General features: G+C 40.7%; 2 protein-coding genes across 6 annotated transcripts; one reads left to right on the top strand and one right to left on the bottom strand.

The window, feature by feature from the left end:
* Window positions 1–24: 24 nt before the first annotated feature.
* Window positions 25–8616, bottom strand: LOC131423168 (A-kinase anchor protein 9-like). Of its 4 annotated transcripts, none has more exons than XM_058583681.1 (5): window positions 8319–8613; window positions 6055–6300; window positions 5472–5516; window positions 2705–2797; window positions 67–687 (listed from the first exon to the last, which is right to left on the bottom strand). In XM_058583681.1, the coding sequence occupies exons 1-5, from the start codon at window positions 8394–8396 to the stop codon at window positions 403–405; spliced, it is 747 nt and encodes a 248-aa protein (XP_058439664.1). In that variant the 5' UTR covers window positions 8397–8613; the 3' UTR covers window positions 67–402. The 4 variants fall into 4 exon arrangements, with proteins under 4 accessions (XP_058439667.1, XP_058439664.1, XP_058439666.1 ...); XM_058583683.1 differs by having other exon boundaries at window positions 76–687; window positions 8349–8609; XM_058583682.1 differs by having other exon boundaries at window positions 187–687; window positions 2735–2797; window positions 8319–8604.
* A 122-nt stretch (window positions 8617–8738) lies between these two features.
* On the top strand, window positions 8739–15864 carry LOC124102285 (interferon regulatory factor 5). 2 transcript variants are annotated; one of them, XM_046458538.2, is made up of 8 exons: window positions 8739–9014; window positions 12508–12697; window positions 13072–13130; window positions 13543–13576; window positions 13751–14017; window positions 14239–14631; window positions 14720–14929; window positions 15051–15255. In XM_046458538.2, exons 1-8 carry the CDS (start codon window positions 8820–8822, stop codon window positions 15113–15115), a joined length of 1413 nt encoding a protein of 470 aa, XP_046314494.1. In that variant the 5' UTR covers window positions 8739–8819; the 3' UTR covers window positions 15116–15255. The 2 variants fall into 2 exon arrangements, with proteins under 2 accessions (XP_046314494.1, XP_046314493.1); XM_046458537.2 differs by having other exon boundaries at window positions 8743–9014; window positions 14720–14838; window positions 15051–15864.
* Window positions 15865–20951: the final 5087 nt, after the last annotated feature.

The raw sequence follows: 20951 nt of genomic DNA, 5'->3' as shown, positions 1-20951 counted from the left end.
TTTACTAAGACGTTGCTGTTAGTAACAATGATAGAAAATTCACAAAAATACTATTAAAAAACTAGTAAAAATTATCCAAATCTTTAAAAATTTCATTTCATTATGAATTATAATGACTTATAATAATGCATATAAAATTTATCACAAGGCATTGTTATAAATACAAAAGTACCAAGAACTTTTACATATATAGTAGATGTCATCTGTAAGCCAAAAGCATCAAAGACACCATTCCTTTAATTCATGTAACTCTTTTAAATAAAAAACTAAATCCTTAACATGCCATCAGAAAAGTTCAAGTTCTTTAAAAGAATCATCAGTTCTTGATGCTAAAAAGTCAATGACTTTGTCAAGCTTCCCTCAGGTGGATGCTAATGACTTTTCACTGCCACTACTTTCTAGTTAGAGGTAGAATGTTTTAAAATCTGGATGAATACTTACATCAAAAGAAAAGACCTGCTCATGCTTAAGCATTTCTTCATTGTTTAGAGTTCTCATTATTGTGGATTCAGGCATCACGGCTGATCCAACACCCTGAGAACTATTTATCAACATCTCCTCACTCTTTGGTTGATCAATATTCAAGCCATGAACATCATTTTTACTGCTTGAGGTTTTCTTCTTTTTTGGCTTCTTATGAGGGTTTTGTCCATCCAATCGAGCTCTTCTTTGTCGAAACTCGGCAAGCTACAGGAAAAAAGTATCATTAACATCAATGATAATTTTTCTTTGGGATCACTTTCTTTAAAAGATCAAACTATCACCAAGTTAAAATGATGATAATAATATAGACGACTTCACAGTTTCAGAATAACTATTGGATTGAATATTCGGGTTGCAAAGGTTGTAAAACTAGGTACTTGTGAATGAACTTATTAAATATTGAGGGGTAAGAAATGAACATGTCAAGTCTAAAGAAGAGGAAATTAGCTGAGTTAGGGGAATAACTATTCTATAACTAGAATCGGGGAATAGAGGGACTCTCATTCACAGTATAATCTCTGGATTTAAGATTATATGAAAATATACACAAAAACAAGGAGCTCCGAACACACTTGTTCTGTTCTACTACTTTATACAAAAGATATCGTCTATAATTATCTTTTATACAAAAAAGATAATTAGCCTATTAGCTATACAAATGCTCACCGCAGCCATATTTATAGTTGGAAAAACTTACAAGTAACTTAAAATTTTAAACAGCAGTGTTTTCTACCCTTTATCATTTGTCTGTCATCATCAGAATTTGTACCAAACCCTAGTCATTGATACATTATCATTTACTTAATATATTTTAAACAGTGTATTTTCTTTAAGTTTATTTTAAAAGGAGATGGAATCTCTGGCATAAATTGAAAGTTAATATCACTTGTTATTTCTTTTAAGAGATAAGTTGAAAATAAAAGAAATGATAAATCTATTATTGAAATTTTAGTTAGAGGTTGCTGAAGGCTATGAAAAAAAAATGGACAAAATAAAAGACTGTTAAAGGCAGACAAGCATCAAACAGATTTTCGTTATCATAAGCAGAAAGAAAACTGAAAAAGGTAAAAACTTTCTTACTATACTATCCAAAGTTTTTTAAGACCTAAAATATTTTCTTACCACCTAAAATCAGAAGTACACATTATATACCAGGTAACACTAGACTAATTATGGTGAACTTATATTAAAAATACCAAGGGGCAAGCAATTGCTATTAAAGACTTTGTGATATAATAGCAGGTATAAACTAGTATTGTAGCATATCTATTTCTTTTCATGAAAGGAAAATTACACTTCATTTTTAAAAAGATAAGGCAAGTCTCAGGCTCATAGCTTTCAATGATTATATCCAGTATGAATTTAAACATCATTATATTCATAGGCATAGGTAAATTCTGGAAAACTACAACCTTAACAACTTTTGTTGACATTTGGAGTTCAGATTTCAGGTATTTTTCCTATTGCTCACTTACATTTTATTTATTTATTCTTAAGAATTTTTTTTTTTTTTGATGGACACAATACCTTTATTTTATTTATTTTTATGTAGTACTGAGGATCAAACCCACAGCCTTGTACGTGCTAGGCAAAGGATCTATTGCTGAGCTATTACTGTATTTTTTAAAATACAGTAAGTTTTCTGATTTTTATATAAAGCAACTACTGACAAAGACTTTAATTTAATTTGAGCTCCTGAATCACTCTTAAGAGGAGAAAAAAGAAGACCACATGTAAGTTCCTTTCTGCCTTAAAAAGAGGAAATATCTGCCTAGAATAACTGTAACTATTAACCAGACCAATTACAAAGACAGCAAATAAGTTTCTTATTATCTAAAGTATTAAAGCAATCTTGCTAATGTTACTATCAAAATATGCGGCAAATACATTATTTATAAATAACATTTTAGACTTAAATTATCTGCTATAGATGAAGAAAATCATATAAACATGTCCTATTCCCTTAATAAAGATATTTAATTCATAAGTCAGAATAGCTCATGATTATACTTACAGAGTATAAAAATATATCACATTTAACATTTTCCCCAGTTATTTAGTAACTACACAGTGTGTTGAGGAACAGGTGCAAGACCAGTTGCCTCTATTTGCACATTATTAAGCTGCTGGAATGTACTTGAACTACTTGGAGCATAGCAGATCATTCTTAAAAACTCGTTCCCCAGGCCTCCTCCCACCCTTTCCGGCCACCGCCTCCCACCTCTGGCCCGGCGGTCCCCGGCTCTCCTACCAGCGCTCGGCCGATTTCGATCTTTCTCCTTCTTTCTTCGTCCTCCGTGGCTTCTGCGGGCTTCTGTTAACATTGAAATATGTAGGACAGACTAGTCAGAATGTCTAGAGTTAGGATTAAGTCTGTATGTGCCATGACACATTAAAAAGTAAAAATCCTAGGACTGAAGATGTAGCCCAGTTGTAGAGCATCTGCCTAGCATGTGCAAGGCCCAATACCCACAACTGCCAAATAAAAGGGGGAGAGGGTCCTAACTAAGAGACTTTTTAAAAATCAGTTTGATTGCTCTACTTTTATTCTAAGAATAATCTCTGAGAAATAAAGCTAAAGGGAAGGCAAAAAAACAACTTTTGTTAACACATTATTGTAATTGGTGAAAAACCACAAGAATGTAGGAATACTAATTCTAGATATAAAGTCACTTGTGATAATTTTCAAATTATAATACTTCTAAATTTCAATTAGTTTTTCATGACTCAGAAATGACACATTCTGATTTTAGTACACACTAAAATTTCTATTTTGAAGTAACAGTGTAATAAAATGAATATTTGTAAATATCATCAAAGATCATGTCAAATATCATGTTATCGGTATTACATAAATTATTTATCCAGTATAATAGTTATATCTAATACCTCTATAGCAGATATTCAGTTAGTTCTCCTTTAATTCAGTTTAAACATATTTATAATGCCCCACAATGAGTTGGTTAGGATCTATCTCCAAGTACTTTCTGGCCATCATGTTGCCCATTGTAGAGTTGTCTTGAAGGGCCTGGACTGTTATGATCTGCTGAGTTCGCTGTTCAGCCCTGAGTGCTAGTCACAATGCAGCAGGTTGAAGACAGCCTACTGGAGGATTGTCACAACCTTCATAACTAATATATTCAACTTCTTATCTAAGATTTCTTTCATAAGTTTGCAGAAGAGTTCTCAAACTTCACCTCACTCTCCATTTCACTCTTCTCATCCTCATCTTATAGTTAGTTGCAGGCCTTCCCACCAAATTCCCCAAGCTACAGCATGCAATACTCATCAATACACAATCTGAAAGCCCTGTTTCTCCACTCCACAAAAGCAGAGTTGCTATCTGATCTTTGCTCTCATATGATGAGACCTGAGTCTCCTTCAGGCAACAGACATTTTTGACAGAAAAGTGATCTCACCTCCAGACTGGGAGGTATGATAGTCAAGCAGCTCAGAAAGGCATCAGTAGTTATTGGGCGTCCTCAGAGCTTCCAGGTTTTAGAGAGTTTAAGAGAATGCCTCTGACATTTTTTTCCCTGTAGTTTTCTTTATTTTGTGCCAGCTCAGAAAAAAGCTCAAGGCAAATTTTAACAATGTCTTTGTGAATGACTTTCAAGATTTTGCTCTGCTGGAGCATTTTCTTGGGAGATGTTCAGAGGCAGGTCCTCAGAGTCAACCACACCATGGATAACGTTGAGATAATTCTGGTTTGCAAGTACAAGGCTAGCCTGAGCAACTTAGAAAGTCAGTTTCAAATAAAAACAGCTGGGAATGTAGCTCAGTGGTAGAGCGCCCCTGGGTTTAATCCCCAGTAACATACACACACCCACACCCAAACAACAAAAATAAAAACTGTAATATGTTAATTTAAGAACATAGTTTTTCGAGCTGGGATTGTGGCTCAGCAGTAGAGTGCTCGCCTAGCATGGGCAGGACCTGGGTTCGATTCTCAGCACCACATTAAAAAAATAAAATAAAATAAAGGCATCATGTTGTGTCCATCTACAAAAAAGATTCATATTCATTCTCTCTCTCTCTCTCTCTCTCTCTCTCTCTCTCTCTCTCTCTCTTAAAAAAAAGGACATAGTTTTTCTATTAGAAGCCTACAATAAATTCAGACTTATGAAATATACTAAGTTGCTTAAACATTCAGAGTAAAGAATAATTTTCCATGTACTCTAAATTTAGGAGCAAAGAAATGACAATCATATCTAAAAAGAATAAGATAACAAAGTGATACTTATTGCAAACATATAAAGAAGGCAGGTATTTCTTAAGAGACCAATGCCTATTTTATAGTTTATCACCTAAAATAAAAATCATCATTGTCAGGCACGGTGATGCACACCGTTAATCCCTTCTCAGGAAGCTGAGACAGGAGGATCACAAGTTCAAAGATAGCCTGGACAACTTAGTGAGAATCTATCTTAAAATAAAACTGAAAAAGGGCTGGGAATGTAGCTTGGTGACAAAGTGCTTTCCTAGCATGTACAAGGCCCTGAGTTCAATGCCCACTAACACACACGTACACACACGCATGCACACGCATGCACAACACTACAGCAACATTAATTCCAATAAACATTTATACACACACACACACACACAAGTATTCAAAGATTTGTAAAAAGCATTACTATAAAAATCATACTAATTATAAAATTTTTACTGTGCTAAATGGCTATCTTAAAATGGTCATGGATCCTAGAAATGCAGGCTCAACTTTCCTAAAAACCAAAGTAGGGCTGCTATGTAATTAAGGATTAAGGAATTCAAACAGTTAAGACTTTAGCTAACCACTGGAAAAAGATACAGCAGTAAAATATAATTTTAATTTTTTCAATCCATTTATATTACATTATGTTAACTTATATTAAATATATATAGAAGCATATAAATTTATAAGAAATAAAGTACCAACAATCAATAATTTCAAAAAAATATCAATTTTATCTATGACATTTTTAATTGGGATATGTTAGTCTTACCTCCGAAGTGTAATCATCTGCTGTGGTTGAAATCTCACTTTCCGGCTAAAACAAAAGTAAAACATGATTACAATTATGACATTTTTCCCCTGCTAAATATCATACTTTACAAAAAAAAAAAAAAAAAAAAAAAAAATCCTGCTTTACTAAGACGTTGCTGTTAGTAACAATGATAGAAAATTCACAAAAATACTATTAAAAAACTAGTAAAAATTATCCAAATCTTTAAAAATTTCATTTCATTATGAATTATAATGACTTATAATAATGCATATAAAATTTATCACAAGGCATTGTTATAAATACAAAAGTACCAAGAACTTTTACATATATAGTAGATGTCATCTGTAAGCCAAAAGCATCAAAGACACCATTCCTTTAATTCATGTAACTCTTTTAAATAAAAAACTAAATCCTTAACATGCCATCAGAAAAGTTCAAGTTCTTTAAAAGAATCATCAGTTCTTGATGCTAAAAAGTCAATGACTTTGTCAAGCTTCCCTCAGGTGGATGCTAATGACTTTTCACTGCCACTACTTTCTAGTTAGAGGTAGAATGTTTTAAAATCTGGATGAATACTTACATCAAAAGAAAAGACCTGCTCATGCTTAAGCATTTCTTCATTGTTTAGAGTTCTCATTATTGTGGATTCAGGCATCACGGCTGATCCAACACCCTGAGAACTATTTATCAACATCTCCTCACTCTTTGGTTGATCAATATTCAAGCCATGAACATCATTTTTACTGCTTGAGGTTTTCTTCTTTTTTGGCTTCTTATGAGGGTTTTGTCCATCCAATCGAGCTCTTCTTTGTCGAAACTCGGCAAGCTACAGGAAAAAAGTATCATTAACATCAATGATAATTTTTCTTTGGGATCACTTTCTTTAAAAGATCAAACTATCACCAAGTTAAAATGATGATAATAATATAGACGACTTCACAGTTTCAGAATAACTATTGGATTGAATATTCGGGTTGCAAAGGTTGTAAAACTAGGTACTTGTGAATGAACTTATTAAATATTGAGGGGTAAGAAATGAACATGTCAAGTCTAAAGAAGAGGAAATTAGCTGAGTTAGGGGAATAACTATTCTATAACTAGAATCGGGGAATAGAGGGACTCTCATTCACAGTATAATCTCTGGATTTAAGATTATATGAAAATATACACAAAAACAAGGAGCTCCGAACACACTTGTTCTGTTCTACTACTTTATACAAAAGATATCGTCTATAATTATCTTTTATACAAAAAAGATAATTAGCCTATTAGCTATACAAATGCTCACCGCAGCCATATTTATAGTTGGAAAAACTTACAAGTAACTTAAAATTTTAAACAGCAGTGTTTTCTACCCTTTATCATTTGTCTGTCATCATCAGAATTTGTACCAAACCCTAGTCATTGATACATTATCATTTACTTAATATATTTTAAACAGTGTATTTTCTTTAAGTTTATTTTAAAAGGAGATGGAATCTCTGGCATAAATTGAAAGTTAATATCACTTGTTATTTCTTTTAAGAGATAAGTTGAAAATAAAAGAAATGATAAATCTATTATTGAAATTTTAGTTAGAGGTTGCTGAAGGCTATGAAAAAAAAATGGACAAAATAAAAGACTGTTAAAGGCAGACAAGCATCAAACAGATTTTCGTTATCATAAGCAGAAAGAAAACTGAAAAAGGTAAAAACTTTCTTACTATACTATCCAAAGTTTTTTAAGACCTAAAATATTTTCTTACCACCTAAAATCAGAAGTACACATTATATACCAGGTAACACTAGACTAATTATGGTGAACTTATATTAAAAATACCAAGGGGCAAGCAATTGCTATTAAAGACTTTGTGATATAATAGCAGGTATAAACTAGTATTGTAGCATATCTATTTCTTTTCATGAAAGGAAAATTACACTTCATTTTTAAAAAGATAAGGCAAGTCTCAGGCTCATAGCTTTCAATGATTATATCCAGTATGAATTTAAACATCATTATATTCATAGGCATAGGTAAATTCTGGAAAACTACAACCTTAACAACTTTTGTTGACATTTGGAGTTCAGATTTCAGGTATTTTTCCTATTGCTCACTTACATTTTATTTATTTATTCTTAAGAATTTTTTTTTTTTTTTGATGGACACAATACCTTTATTTTATTTATTTTTATGTAGTACTGAGGATCAAACCCACAGCCTTGTACGTGCTAGGCAAAGGATCTATTGCTGAGCTATTACTGTATTTTTTAAAATACAGTAAGTTTTCTGATTTTTATATAAAGCAACTACTGACAAAGACTTTAATTTAATTTGAGCTCCTGAATCACTCTTAAGAGGAGAAAAAAGAAGACCACATGTAAGTTCCTTTCTGCCTTAAAAAGAGGAAATATCTGCCTAGAATAACTGTAACTATTAACCAGACCAATTACAAAGACAGCAAATAAGTTTCTTATTATCTAAAGTATTAAAGCAATCTTGCTAATGTTACTATCAAAATATGCGGCAAATACATTATTTATAAATAACATTTTAGACTTAAATTATCTGCTATAGATGAAGAAAATCATATAAACATGTCCTATTCCCTTAATAAAGATATTTAATTCATAAGTCAGAATAGCTCATGATTATACTTACAGAGTATAAAAATATATCACATTTAACATTTTCCCCAGTTATTTAGTAACTACACAGTGTGTTGAGGAACAGGTGCAAGACCAGTTGCCTCTATTTGCACATTATTAAGCTGCTGGAATGTACTTGAACTACTTGGAGCATAGCAGATCATTCTTAAAAACTCGTTCCCCAGGCCTCCTCCCACCCTTTCCGGCCACCGCCTCCCACCTCTGGCCCGGCGGTCCCCGGCTCTCCTACCAGCGCTCGGCCGATTTCAATCTTTCTCCTTCTTTCTTCGTCCTCCATGGCTTCTGTGGGGTAGGCAGGGAAAGAAAGGGGAGGGGGTCGGGGGCAGAAAGGAAAAATCGGTTCAGACCGAGGTGGGATGGCTAGCTCCGAGACCAAGGCCACAGGGCCCGGCCTGGAGCTGCCTCTCCCCGCCCCCGGAACAAAAACAGTCAGTCGCTGCAATCACTGGCGAATCCTCCTCGTCCACATGAGTACCACCACCTTCGTCTCCACCGCCACCTTCGTCTCCACCTAAACAGAGTGAGGAGGAGTCAAGACACCTCACAGCCGCAGGCGTTGCCTAGCAGTTGCCCAAGCGGCCCCGCCCCAACTGCCTCGCCTGGCAGTTCTAACCCAGTCCTCTGCCCCACCTAGGGCAGGGAGCGTCCAGCTGCCGATCTGCTGAGCTCCCTCTTGCTTTCTCCTGCAGACCCCTTTGCCATGAACCAGCCAGCCCCTGGGGCTCCCCCGCCACCCCGCCGGGTGCGGCTGAAGCCCTGGCTGGTGGCCCAGGTGAACAGTTGCCAATACCCAGGACTTCAGTGGGTCAACGGGGAAAGGAAATTCTTCTACATCCCCTGGCGCCATGCCACCCGGCATGGTCCCAGCCAGGACGGAGACAACACCATCTTCAAGGTAAGGGTTGGGCAGGGTGCTGCCTGGACCTCTAAAGCCACCCCCACCCCTAGGAAGAGGACACACACAAACACACACAAATCTCCTCAAGGCTGGCCAGTCTTCAGCTGCCTTGCCAAGGTGACACCAGGCTTAGACTGGGGACATAGGAGCTGGCAAAATTGTACAAGCCTCCATTCCTAACAACTTGGGAGGCTGAGGCAGGAGAATCTCAAGTTTGATCCACCCTGTCTCAAAATAAAAAATATAAAAGGTCTGGGGATGAAGCTCAATGTGAGAGTACTTCTGGGCTCAATTCTAAGTACCACAAGGAAAAAAAGGAGGCAGCAAGGGGGAACATAGCCATAGGGTTACCTTTTCTAACCTGTGCCTCAGAGCAAAGTTGGGACCAAAAGTCCCTGGGAAAGCCTCTAGTGACTTCTACCTACCCCTGGTTCTAGCCTCATGCCATTAACCAGGAGCACACATTCAGTATACATAGAATTGGAGGTTACCAATTCATCCATAATCTTAATGCTAGGAAGTCCCCATTATCATTTTTATAATAGAAAATATAATAGGATAAGATCATGGCATTTGCAGGGAAATGGGTGGCATTAGAGCAGATTATGCTAAGTGAAGTTAGCCAATCCCAAAAAAACAAACGCCAAATGTCTTCTCTGATATAAGGCGGGTGACTTAAAATGGGGTTGGGAGGGAAAGCAAGGGAGGAAGATTACCTCTAGATAGGGAATAGGGGTGGGAGGGAAAGGGAGGGAGAAGGGGAATAGCATGGATGGTGGAAGGAGACCCTCATCATTATATAAAATACATGGATGAAGATGTGAATTTGGTGTCAACATATCTTATATATAATCAGAGATATGATAAATTATGGTATAATGCTATATTAAGAATTGTAATGCAAAAATAAATAAAATATAATAGGTTTTTTAATAGAAAATATAACTGCTGATAATTTCCAGTTTTCTATGTGTATATGTAATGCAAAATTAGAATCAAGCCATATATTATTTTATAACTTACAAATCTTTTTTCTTTCTTGTTATTTTATTTTTGTGGAACTAGGGATTTAACTCATACCTCAAGTGTGCTAGGCAAGTGTTCTACAACTGAGCTGTGTCCCTAGCCCCTCCTTTTATAAAAGAATTGTATTTTGAGACAGGGTCTCTTTAAGTTGCCCAGGTTGGCTTGACTTGCAATGTTCCCATCTCAGCCTCTGGAGTAGCTAGTAGGTATTATAAGCATGGGCCAGAGCACCCAGGACCTGGACCATTTTCCCCCAACATCAGAACTAGTTTTCCTTTCCAAAATATGCCCACATCACTTGTAGTGACTGTTGAATATTCCACTGGAAAGATTTAGCATCCAACACCAATTTTTGTACTCTTCAGGCTGCTTTTCGTATTTCAGTGTTGAAAACCACGTTTTCTTTTTTAAATTTTTTATTGTTGGTTGTTCAAAACATTACATAGTTCTTGATATATCATATTTCACACTTTGATTCAAGTGGGTTATGAACTCCCATTTTTACCCCATATACAGATTGCAGAATCACATCAGTTACACATCCATTGATTTACATATTGCCATACTAGGAAAACCACGTTTTCATCTAGACTTTCTTAAGTCCTAACCTTTAAATGGTTTCGTTGGGGATAGTTACTGGAACTTTGGGGATAGTTCTGGGTCAAAGAGAATGCTTATTTTTAAAACTTGGATACATGTTTCTTTTTTTTTTAAAGAGAGAGTAGGAGAGAGAGAGAGAGAGAGAGAGAGAGAAAATTTTTTAATATTTATTTTTTAGTTCTCAGCGGACACAACATCTTTGTTTGTATGTGGTGCTGAGGATCGAACCCGGGCCGCACGCATGCCAGGCGAGCGCGCTACCGCTTGAGCCACATCCCCAGCCCCTGGATACATGTTTCTTAATATTTGTACCTGAACTTCCCTTTTCAGAGTTCTTTTTCAAATCCATTTCTTATTTTTCAATATATAACAGTTACATAATTCAAAATGAAAATGGTATAAAATGATTTACAGCAAAGTCTCCCTTGCACCCTTGTCCCAGCTATCCACTCCACTCCCTAGAGGCAATAGTTTTATCAGATTCCATGTTTTGTTTTAGTACCAGGAATTGAACCCAGGGCCGCTCAACCACTGAGCCATATCCTCAGCCCTTTTTTTGTATTTTATTTAGAGACAGGGTCTCACTAAGTTTCTTAGGGCCTCACTAAGTTGCTGAGGCTGGCTTTGAACTTGCAATCCTCCTGCCTCAACCTCAGATTCTTGTTTATCTTTCCTGAGAGATTTCCGTGCAGACAAGCAAAATACCACCTATCTTTTCCCAGCTTTTCACAAAAATGCTAGCGGTATACATACTGTCTGCACTTCATATTTAAGATCAATCAGTGTATAAAAAGTTCCCTCCTTTCTCTTCCTGCATATTCAATTCTCTGAGCTGATCATAATTTAACCAGCTAGACATAATTTAACCAGCCCCCACTATGGACATTGGATATCACAGATCATTTGCTTTTACAAATAGTGCTACAGTGAATAAGCTGTATGTATAAAATTTTGTGTTAAGTCTAATTTTTTCTTTGGTACCTGGGATTGTGGGTGCTTAGCCACAGAGCTGTATCCTCAGCCCTTTTTATTTTTTATTCTGGCCTCAATTCTGGGTACCACAAGAAAAAAAAAAAAAGGAAGGGGGAATCTTGCTAAGTTGCTTAGGGCCTTGCTAAGTTGCTGAGGCTGGTTTTGAACTTGAGATCCTCCTGCCTCAGCCTCCTGAGATTACAGGCATGCACCATTGTGACTGGCTAGTCTATATAATTCTATAGAAACCCAGTTGCTGGGTTTGAGGGTAGAAACTTTTGTAATCCTGACATCACCAAATTGCCATCTAAAATAATAGTAGCAGCTGGGGGTGTAGTTCAGTGATAGACCTTAGCAAGCATCCTCAACATCACCATCAGCAGCAGCAGTAGGAGCAGCGTACCAATAGCTGAAGCACATCCATCCCATTCTATATAAAGGCACAGTTTTGAGTACTTTATGGGCATTGACTCTTGGAGCCCTCACTGATACCCTGTGAATAGGTATTATGAGGAGGATGAAGCAAAGAGAGGCAGAGTGACATGGCAGGTGGCACATGCTGGTTTCGATACCAGCCTGGCTCCAGATTATGTACCCATATCCACCATGTAACTTTGTCCTATGTAGAAACTATACCTCTTTGCCCTGCTAGGAGCAGTGAATCGTGGATACCCCTTAAAGCTTGCGGGGTTTATTGAGCTTGTTGGAACCCCAAGAGAAGGACTATTTCACATCCACTTGTTGCAGATGAGTCCCTCAGCTCAACAAGGCTCAGCCTATGGCCACAGATCTCAGCAAGGACTCCTATAGGACAGGAAGGTAGAGAAAAGGATAGCTGGGGCTTCAAGGAGTGAGGTTCTCCATGGTCAACTGTCCTCTCTTCCTGTCCCAGGCCTGGGCCAAGGAGACGGGGAAATATACTGAGGGGGTGGACGAGGCTGATCCAGCCAAGTGGAAGGCCAACCTGCGCTGTGCCCTTAACAAGAGCCGGGACTTCCGCCTCATCTATGATGGGCCCCGGGACATGCCGCCTCAACCCTACAAGATCTACGAGGTCTGCTCCAATGGCCCTGCTCCCACAGGTACCATGCCTGGTCCTGTATGGACCACCTGGGAGGCTTACTGTGAATGTAGGAAGGCCCAGGGCCCTTCTAGGACATGGTGCTGGGGCTTTGCAAGGTCATTACTCCAGGGCTTGGAATGGATTCAGGGGCCCAGATGGTTCTTCCTCACCACCGCCATTGTTCTGGGCTCTTGGCGTCAGGGGAGAGGTCCCTACCAGTTCCTGGTGGTGGTGCCTTTCATCTCATCCTGTGTTTGGATAGCTTTGGGGAGGGCAGAAGGCCCAGCAGGGCTTTTGGGAAACCTCTCAGGCTGCCCAAATGGAGCCTGGATGTCCCAACTCCTGCATTGTCACTGATTCCCCTCCTGTCCTTTTCTCTCCCTTGCTGTGCAGAGTCCCAGCCCACTGAGGATTATAGTGTATGTACAGAAGAAGAGGAGGAAGAAGAAGAGGTGCGTGGGGGCAGGGCAGTGAGGAGGTGGCTGCATCCAGCTGCCTGCACTGACCACTGACCGACGAGATGGGCTTTGCTGCCCTCCCCTATTTTAGGGTTGAGCGGTCCCTTCCTCTGGAGCCCATGGCCCTCTGCGGCTCTTTTTTATTTTCTTGGGGATCTGAAGGACAGGAACAGAGTGCCTACCTTGTCCCTCCCTGGGCTGTGTTGTTACACAGCATGTCACATTGACTGATTGACCCTCATAAAGGTTGGACTCTCTGGAGGTAGGGTCTGGCCTCAGCTGAGCTGAAGAAAGGAGGGGACAGCCTTGTGCTTCTCCAGCCTTATTTTCTCAGCATCAGAACAGTTTAATAACCTGCCTTCCTTTCTCTCTGCCTTCTTCTCTTTTGCCCATGTCTTCTCTTTAGCTCCAGAGGATGTTACCAGGCCTGAGCATCACAGGTGGGGCTTGGAGGTAGTACGGTTGGGGGTCTAGCATAAGAAGTGACAAGTACCATAGGTACTTGGGAGGGGGCTGAAAGGAGGCTGAGGGTTGGCAGGAGGTGGGAGTTGGTGGGCCTGGGAGGCATTTTCTAGAGGTGGCTTTAATGGCTCTGTCCACCCCACTGTCTGTAGAAACAGTGCAGCCTGGCCCCCCAATGGCATCCTATTTACCCAAAGAAGATGCCAAGTGGTCACCAGCTCTCCAGCCACCTGTGGGGCTGGGTCCCCCAGCTCCAGCCCCCAACCTCCTGGCACCTCCTCATGGCGACGCTGCTGGCTTTGGGCATCTTCTCCCTGGGGTCCTGCCGAACGTGGAGCCTGGGCCCCTGGATGCCAGCCTGCCCCCTACAGGAGAGCAACTCTTGCCTGACCTGCTGATCAGCCCCCATATGCTGCCTTGTAAGGAACCTGGGTGTGCTGGGGGTGGGTACAGTGCTGGAGATTGTGGTAGAGCTGGCAAGGAAGGTGGAGGATGACGGGAAAGAACAAAAGTATGTATGCCAGCCCCGCGGGAAGCTGGGAGGGAGAAAGTGAGAGAGCCGCTGAGGTTGGGCTTGTTCCTGGCTGCAGAACAGGTGGGGAGGCTCATGGCTGGGGTGGCCTGCCCCTCTGCCCCACAGTGACAGACCTGGAGATCAAGTTCCAATACCGGGGGCGGCCACCCTGTGCCCTTACCATCAGCAACCCACAAGGCTGCCGGCTCTTCTATAGCCAACTGGAGGCCACCCAAGAGCAGGTGGAACTCTTTGGCCCTGTGAGCCTGGAGCAAGTGCGATTCCCCAGCCCTGAGGACATCCCCAGCGACAAGCAACGCTTCTACACCAACCAGCTGCTGGATGTCCTAGACCGAGGGCTCATCCTCCAGTTGCAGGGTCAAGACCTGTATGCCATCCGTCTCTGCCAATGCAAGGTGTTCTGGAGCGGGCCCTGTGCCACAGCCCATGGCTCAAGCCCCAACCCCATCCAGCGGGAGGTCAAGACCAAGCTCTTCAGCCTGGAGCAGTTTCTCAATGGTGAGACTCCACAAGTTCCTCCTGGCTGCCTCTCCCCCAGGGCATGGTTCTAGCCTCTGACTAACTAGGTGTCTTGATCTTAATGCAGAGCTCATCCTGTTCCAGAAGGGCCAGACCAGTGCCCCACCACCCTTTGAGATTTTCTTCTGTTTCGGGGAAGAGTGGCCTGACCGAAAACCCCGAGAGAAGAAGCTCATTACTGTACAGGTGTGCCCCTCAGCCCCACTGCCTTGGCTTGAGTACTGGCGCATACAGGGCTGGCCCTTGACCCAGGGTGGGGGTCAGGGCTCTCTGGGAGGTAAGAACTTGGTTGTCAAGAAATGACCAAGGCTCAGGGCTGGAGGAGGCAGTCTACCACTTTCATGCCCAGTGGGATCTGGCAGCCCTGCCACTAGTTTTCTCTCTTCTTTGTCTCCCAGGTCGTGCCTGTTGCAGCCAGGTTGCTGCTGGAGATGTTCTCAGGGGAGCTTTCTTGGTCAGCTGACAGCATTCGCCTACAGATCTCAAACCCAGACCTCAAAGACCACATGGTGGAGCAGTTCAAGGAGCTCCATCACATCTGGCAGTCTCAGCAACAGCTGCAGCCTGTGGCCCAGGCCCCTCCAGTGGCAGGCCTTGGTGCTGAACAAAGGCCCTGGCCCATGCACCCAGTCAGCATGCAATAACAGGGCTGCAAATACTGGCTGGCCCAGGTTTCCTGGGTGACTATGTAGACTGATCAGCTGTGATAGCCCCAGAAGGCCTGGCTGGCTGCAAGGTCCTACCTCTGGGTCTCCTGAATGTGGATTTGGGCCAAGTACAAAGAAAGGCCTAAGCACCAAGTTCTCTCTGCAAAGCTCTGCTTTAAAAGGGCTCCATCTTCTTTGGCCTAACCCTATGTTCATTCTAGCTCTGAAGAAACTCAGCCAGCAGCCAAAAGAGCAGGAAAAGAACACCTCCAACCTTGGGGGCCTAGTTATTGTTGCCCCCCACCCCTTTTTTTGGCAAAAGAGCCAAGAAGTGTTGTGGGTCAAGTCCCTCAGCAAGGCCTCTGCTGGGCATGGGCCTGATTTGGGGGTTCCCCAGTTTGAGTGTTGCTTCCTCTTCTTTCTTCTTCCTGAGATGGATATGATGAGCCTTTGTGTTACTGGATACTTAAGGTTGGCAACTACTCCCCCTTTTCCAGAGTTTAAGAACCTGGGGTAGAAAATATAATTTTATGTATTTTTGGATTAAAAAAATGTTAAAAACAGACTGAGCTGTTTTTCTCTAGTGCCTGACTTCCATGCTGTTCTACCAGACCCTCCTTTGGATGCTAGCTGGCTGTCCCCCCCAGCACCTGCCCTCTGGCCCATGCTGGCATGGGATGGCCTGCTTTCCAGGAGGAAGCTGGCTGAGGCAAGGTATGCAGTCTAAAATCCTGTCCCAATCAACTTTCCCTTAAGAAGTGGTGAAAAAGGGAGGCCTGGGATTCTAGCTACATTTGGGACCAGTTAGTCTCTTATCCTCATGTATATTCATATGCTATTAGATAATGTTGTTTGAATATGAGATAGCTCATGAGCATAATTTTCTGGACTGACAATTTATTGTTTTATCATGCAAAATTTTAAACATTTTTGAAAATTGGAAGGATAATAGAAAATTCCCATGTAGCAGCTTCAATAACTATCAGTTTATAATCAATCTTTCTTATCTAAATTTCCATCCATACTCCACACCAAGATAATTTTGAAGCAAATCCAGAAAATAACATTACACGTGTAAATATTCAGCATGTGTCTTTAGCCCCATGTATGCTAGGCCAGCACTTTACCATGAGCTACACTCAAGGAACATTCTGGAAAAGGAAAAAAAAAAAAAAAGAGTACATGGCTGAGGATATGGCTCAAAAGAGAGTATATGATTTACACTGCTGCTTGTTGACTTTAACTACCAGTAGTTCTTCCACAGTGAAGTCCACTCCCAACCCCTGCTTTTTTTTGGTGCTGGGAATTGAACCCAGGGCCTTGTGCATGCGAGACACTCACTCACCAACTGAACTGTATATCCCCAGTCCAACCCCCTGCTTTTCTATATTGTCATACATATGGTGTTTTCAGAATTATTAACCTGTACCCCCTTAAGAAACTTTACCTAGGTCCTCAGTCTGCAGTCATTTACAAAGGTTAGCACCTTTACTGCCCACTGGTCTGTACCATTCTATTTCCTCTCGACAAGCTTTAAGCTTTGGAGATGTCCCATATTTGCCAACCTCTCTCAAACAACTGACAAATATGGAAATGCTGTCTCACATTCCCTGATGGTATTACTCAGCTAAATTTAGTCAGGGAATGTTCTCCCAGTTTAATATAGTCCTTGTCTCTGAAGGCAGCCCTTGGTGTCTTGGAGAGTAGGGAGACAGAGTAGATGAATTAAGGAAGCTTGGAAGAACTACATGCTTTATATAAACACTGGTAGTCCAGTACTACTTATATCTTCCTTGGCTTTCTACTTTCTTTTCAATTTCTTAAAACAAAAATGAAAACACTAGGCCAGGCACAGTGGCACATGCCTATAATCCCAGTGGCTCAGGAGGCTCAGGCAGGAGGATCACGAGTTCAAAGTCAGCCTCAGCAAAAGTGAGGCACTAAGCAACTCAGTGAGTCCCTGACTTTAAATAAAATACAAAATAGGGCTTGGGGATGTGGCTCAGTGGTCGAGAGCCCCTGAGTTCAATCCCTCGTACCTCTTAAAAAAAAAAAAAAAAAAAAAAAAAAAAAAAAAACTGTCATTTCCTCTAGATTTCTGTTGTGGTAGTCAGTTGTGGATAAATTCAAAAGAAGTGACAGACATGAACTCCAGAGGTAAAGGGAGAACCATACATTCCTTCTTGGGATCCTCTTGGTAGTGGCTTGACTGCTTTGGTGACCAGTGCTGTTGTTTTAGGTTGGAATCCAGAGAACACTGATGCTCACGGTTCTGGGAATGAATACATTCCACGTACACAGGAGTCTCTCTTCCTTCTTCCAAGTACCTCCTTCTCCATCAAGTTTATTTATCCTTGTATGCAATGAAATATTCCTTTAATTTAAGACTCCTTCCTCTTACCAGCTCTTCAATGACATCAAGAACACACCCCTTTTCAGTCTTTTTACAGGAGAGGATACTGATGGTTGTTTCCATTTGCTAAGGATCTGTTCTTGGAAGGACACTTTATTTGCTGGTAATATACGCCCCCAAAATCAGACCTACTTTGTTACATGCTCCAGATCTTGGCTCCAAGTTAGTAAAATGATTCACTTAAATCAGGGTTACACACGGTGGATATGCACAATAAATTTGAGGTGTTGATGCCATTCAAAAGCATAGGTGCCTTTATGTCTACGTACCTTACATTTTCAGTCATCGATCTTTAATCATTCCTTCCAAATATGTACATAGAAATTGCAAATTCTTTTTTAGTAATCTTGCTGGGAATAGTCCCAATGGGTGATTTGTGTTTCATGTAACTAAAATTTCTCGGCTTAACCAATACATTTAACAGATAATTTGTGGATAAATTCCAAAGAAGTGACAGACATGAGCTCCAGAAGTAAAGGGAGAACCATACATTCCCTTCTTGGGATCCTCTTGGTAGTGGCTTGACTACTTTGGTGAGACAACTTAGATAAGTTGTCTCTCTTTGGGGAGACAACTTAGATCTTAGATAAGTTAGGGTACAGTTAGCTGACCTGCACATATGGGAGAAAGATGGTAGTTCTACTTCCTCTAGATAATGCCATGCAGGAACACAAATAAGATTCTTTCAAATCTATAAGGCTCACAGGAAATATACTGTGAGGCCCTGAGCCATTAACGACAGGGTTCAGCTTTCAAAGCCATAGCTATAGAGAGGACATTTTTGACATTAACTAGAATACGCATTCCACATGCTATTTATTCAGTAGCTAGCAGGGCCAAATGAAGCATTCCACATTTTTCAATCCAGGATGCAACTTCTTGTGAAAAAAGCCGAATTCCTTAAACAGAGCAAAGTCAACTGGTTGTTCAGCAATGTACAGTTGGACTAGGCTTAAAGGTTTTATTGTTTAACCAAAACATGAGAGGGATGGCTAGGGAACTGTGCTGATCCCCAGGATTTGATAACCTCACTCCACTCTTTCACATTCACGTTTTTTGCTCTCCTAATAACATCTCTTTAGAGAGTAAGACCCTGAATACCATGGATTCAAGTAATGCTGGAAGGCCTGTTTCACTGATTGTAAATATCACTCTGTAGCTTGAGGAGTCAAGCCCGGGAGTGAAAAAGTTAAAAGTGACACAGTGAAGGAAAAGGCAGAGAAATGTCAGTCCCAACAATACTGCCAGATGTTATCAATGAGAGCCAGTTCAGTAGTCAGGGATATTAGCTCAAAGCCTAATTACCATAACATAATGTTTAATTCCACTTACATAAAACTCAAGAAAATAAACTATAGTAGCAGAAAGCAGATTGCTAGGGTGGGAGAGAACAGGAGAAAGCCATCACCTAGGGACTCTCGGGAAAATTGGTAGGTAAAGAATATGTGAACCATTGGGGGAGTGGGTACTGGGATAGAACCCAGGTGCTCTAAGACTGAGCTACATTTCCAGCCTTTTTATTTTTTAATTTTGGGAAGGGTCTTGCTAGGTTGCCTAGGCTGGCCTGGAACTTTTGATCCTCCTGCCTCAGCCTATTGAGTCACTGGAATTATAGGCGTGTACCACCATGCCTGATCCTATATGCTATCTTGACTGTGGCAATGGTATCATAGGTATATCATGTCAAAGCTTATTAAACTGTATACATTCTGTACAGTTTAGCCAGGCACAGTGGCACACACCTACAACCCTAGAGACTCCGGAAGTTAAAGCACAAGGACCACAAGACAAGGTCAGCTTCAGCAACTTAGTGAGACCCCATCTCAAAAAAAAAAAAAAAAAAAACAGTTGGGAATGTAGCTCAATGCAAAATGTCCCTGGGTTCAATCCACAGTAGCTTTGCCCCCCAAAGGTGCAGTTTATTGTCAATTATAGTTCAATAAAACCACATATATGTATACACTTAAAGCCTTATCATTAACAAAAATATATAGCTATATGTGTGTGTATATATATATATGTATGTACACATATATACATAAGTAAAAGACCAGCAGCTCTGTAGTTAAGAACAATCTAACTTAGGGGACCATGGAGGAGAAAAGCAAGCTTGCTTCTAGTTTACCATGAAGGAATGGCTTCCTTTTTTACCTTACTGAAGTGACATGAAAGGTGTGAAAAGCAGCATGAGGAGCTTTAGGGTGAACTAGAAGAATAAAGCCTGCAGAAAGCCACTTCCCTGCAGAGTCTATGGTACAGGGCAAGGGCTTGACCTTTCAACTCCATACCCAGCTGTCTATGAGGTACCAACTAAAGTTGCTTACTTAGCTGCTCTGACCAAATCATTTCAGAATTGGGAGGTAGTAAATGGAAGTAAAAACAAAGAAACACTGATTACACTTCTGCTTCTCCCACCCTATTTTTTTTCCTCATGTCTGTGGGTGAATAGTTTGCTAAGGAAAAAAAAAAAAAAAAAAGAAAGAAAAACTAAACAAAATACACATTTATATCCTATCCCCCCCACCTCAATACCTCAATGTGGCTCTTCCCCCTCAAAGGCTGGATTCAGAGATTGAATAGGGTCAGGGTTGGGTTATACATAAATATGAATTTTGACCCTGGCTGGTCCTGAGTATCACTGACATGACCATGACATATAGAAGAATAGGCTTCTTGTCATAACAACTCAAGGCAGGAAGAACAGTTGGGGGAGGAATATTTCTATTCACGTGTGTTAAAGTTGGGAAGTGGAGGGGGAGTAGGAGAGGGAAAGAAGGTGAAACAATAGAAAATTCTCAGAGATGACCCTGACCCTTTACTTCCAACTGTAGCTATTTAAAATTCATTTGATTTCCCACATTTTCCCTAAGTGAATATTTTTGTTTCACATCAAGTCCTCACTTTTGTTTTTCTATGTGTACTGCACTTAGCGTGTTGTATCTGTGTATACCATTTGCTTATCAGGCGAATGTTTCAGTACTGGTTTCAGTTTAGCTTTCCTTTTTATTTCCTTGAAATTGTTTTTCCTTTTAGAAACAAGTTCACCAGGAAACCAGCTCCCCTCCCACCACGCCGGACAGGCTGCAGCCATCTTTTTTAAACCGCGCTGATTTTCCCTCACACCCCCAAACAGGAACTCCTCAGGACGCCTGGGAAGGCTGGAGTCTCTCCCTGTCTGGGTTGGACACCCTGGGGGCAGTGAAGGCCCCTCTGCCGCGTGAGGTTTCTGATTGTGGGAC

Source organism: Marmota monax, unplaced genomic scaffold (assembly GCF_021218885.2).
Source record: "Marmota monax isolate L192 unplaced genomic scaffold, Marmota_monax_Labrador192_F-V1.1 WCK01_AAM20220418_F8-fsc00531, whole genome shotgun sequence".
In the NCBI taxonomy this organism is placed as follows: Eukaryota; Metazoa; Chordata; class Mammalia; order Rodentia; family Sciuridae; genus Marmota; species Marmota monax.
This window is presented reverse-complemented; position numbering and strand designations above follow the sequence as displayed.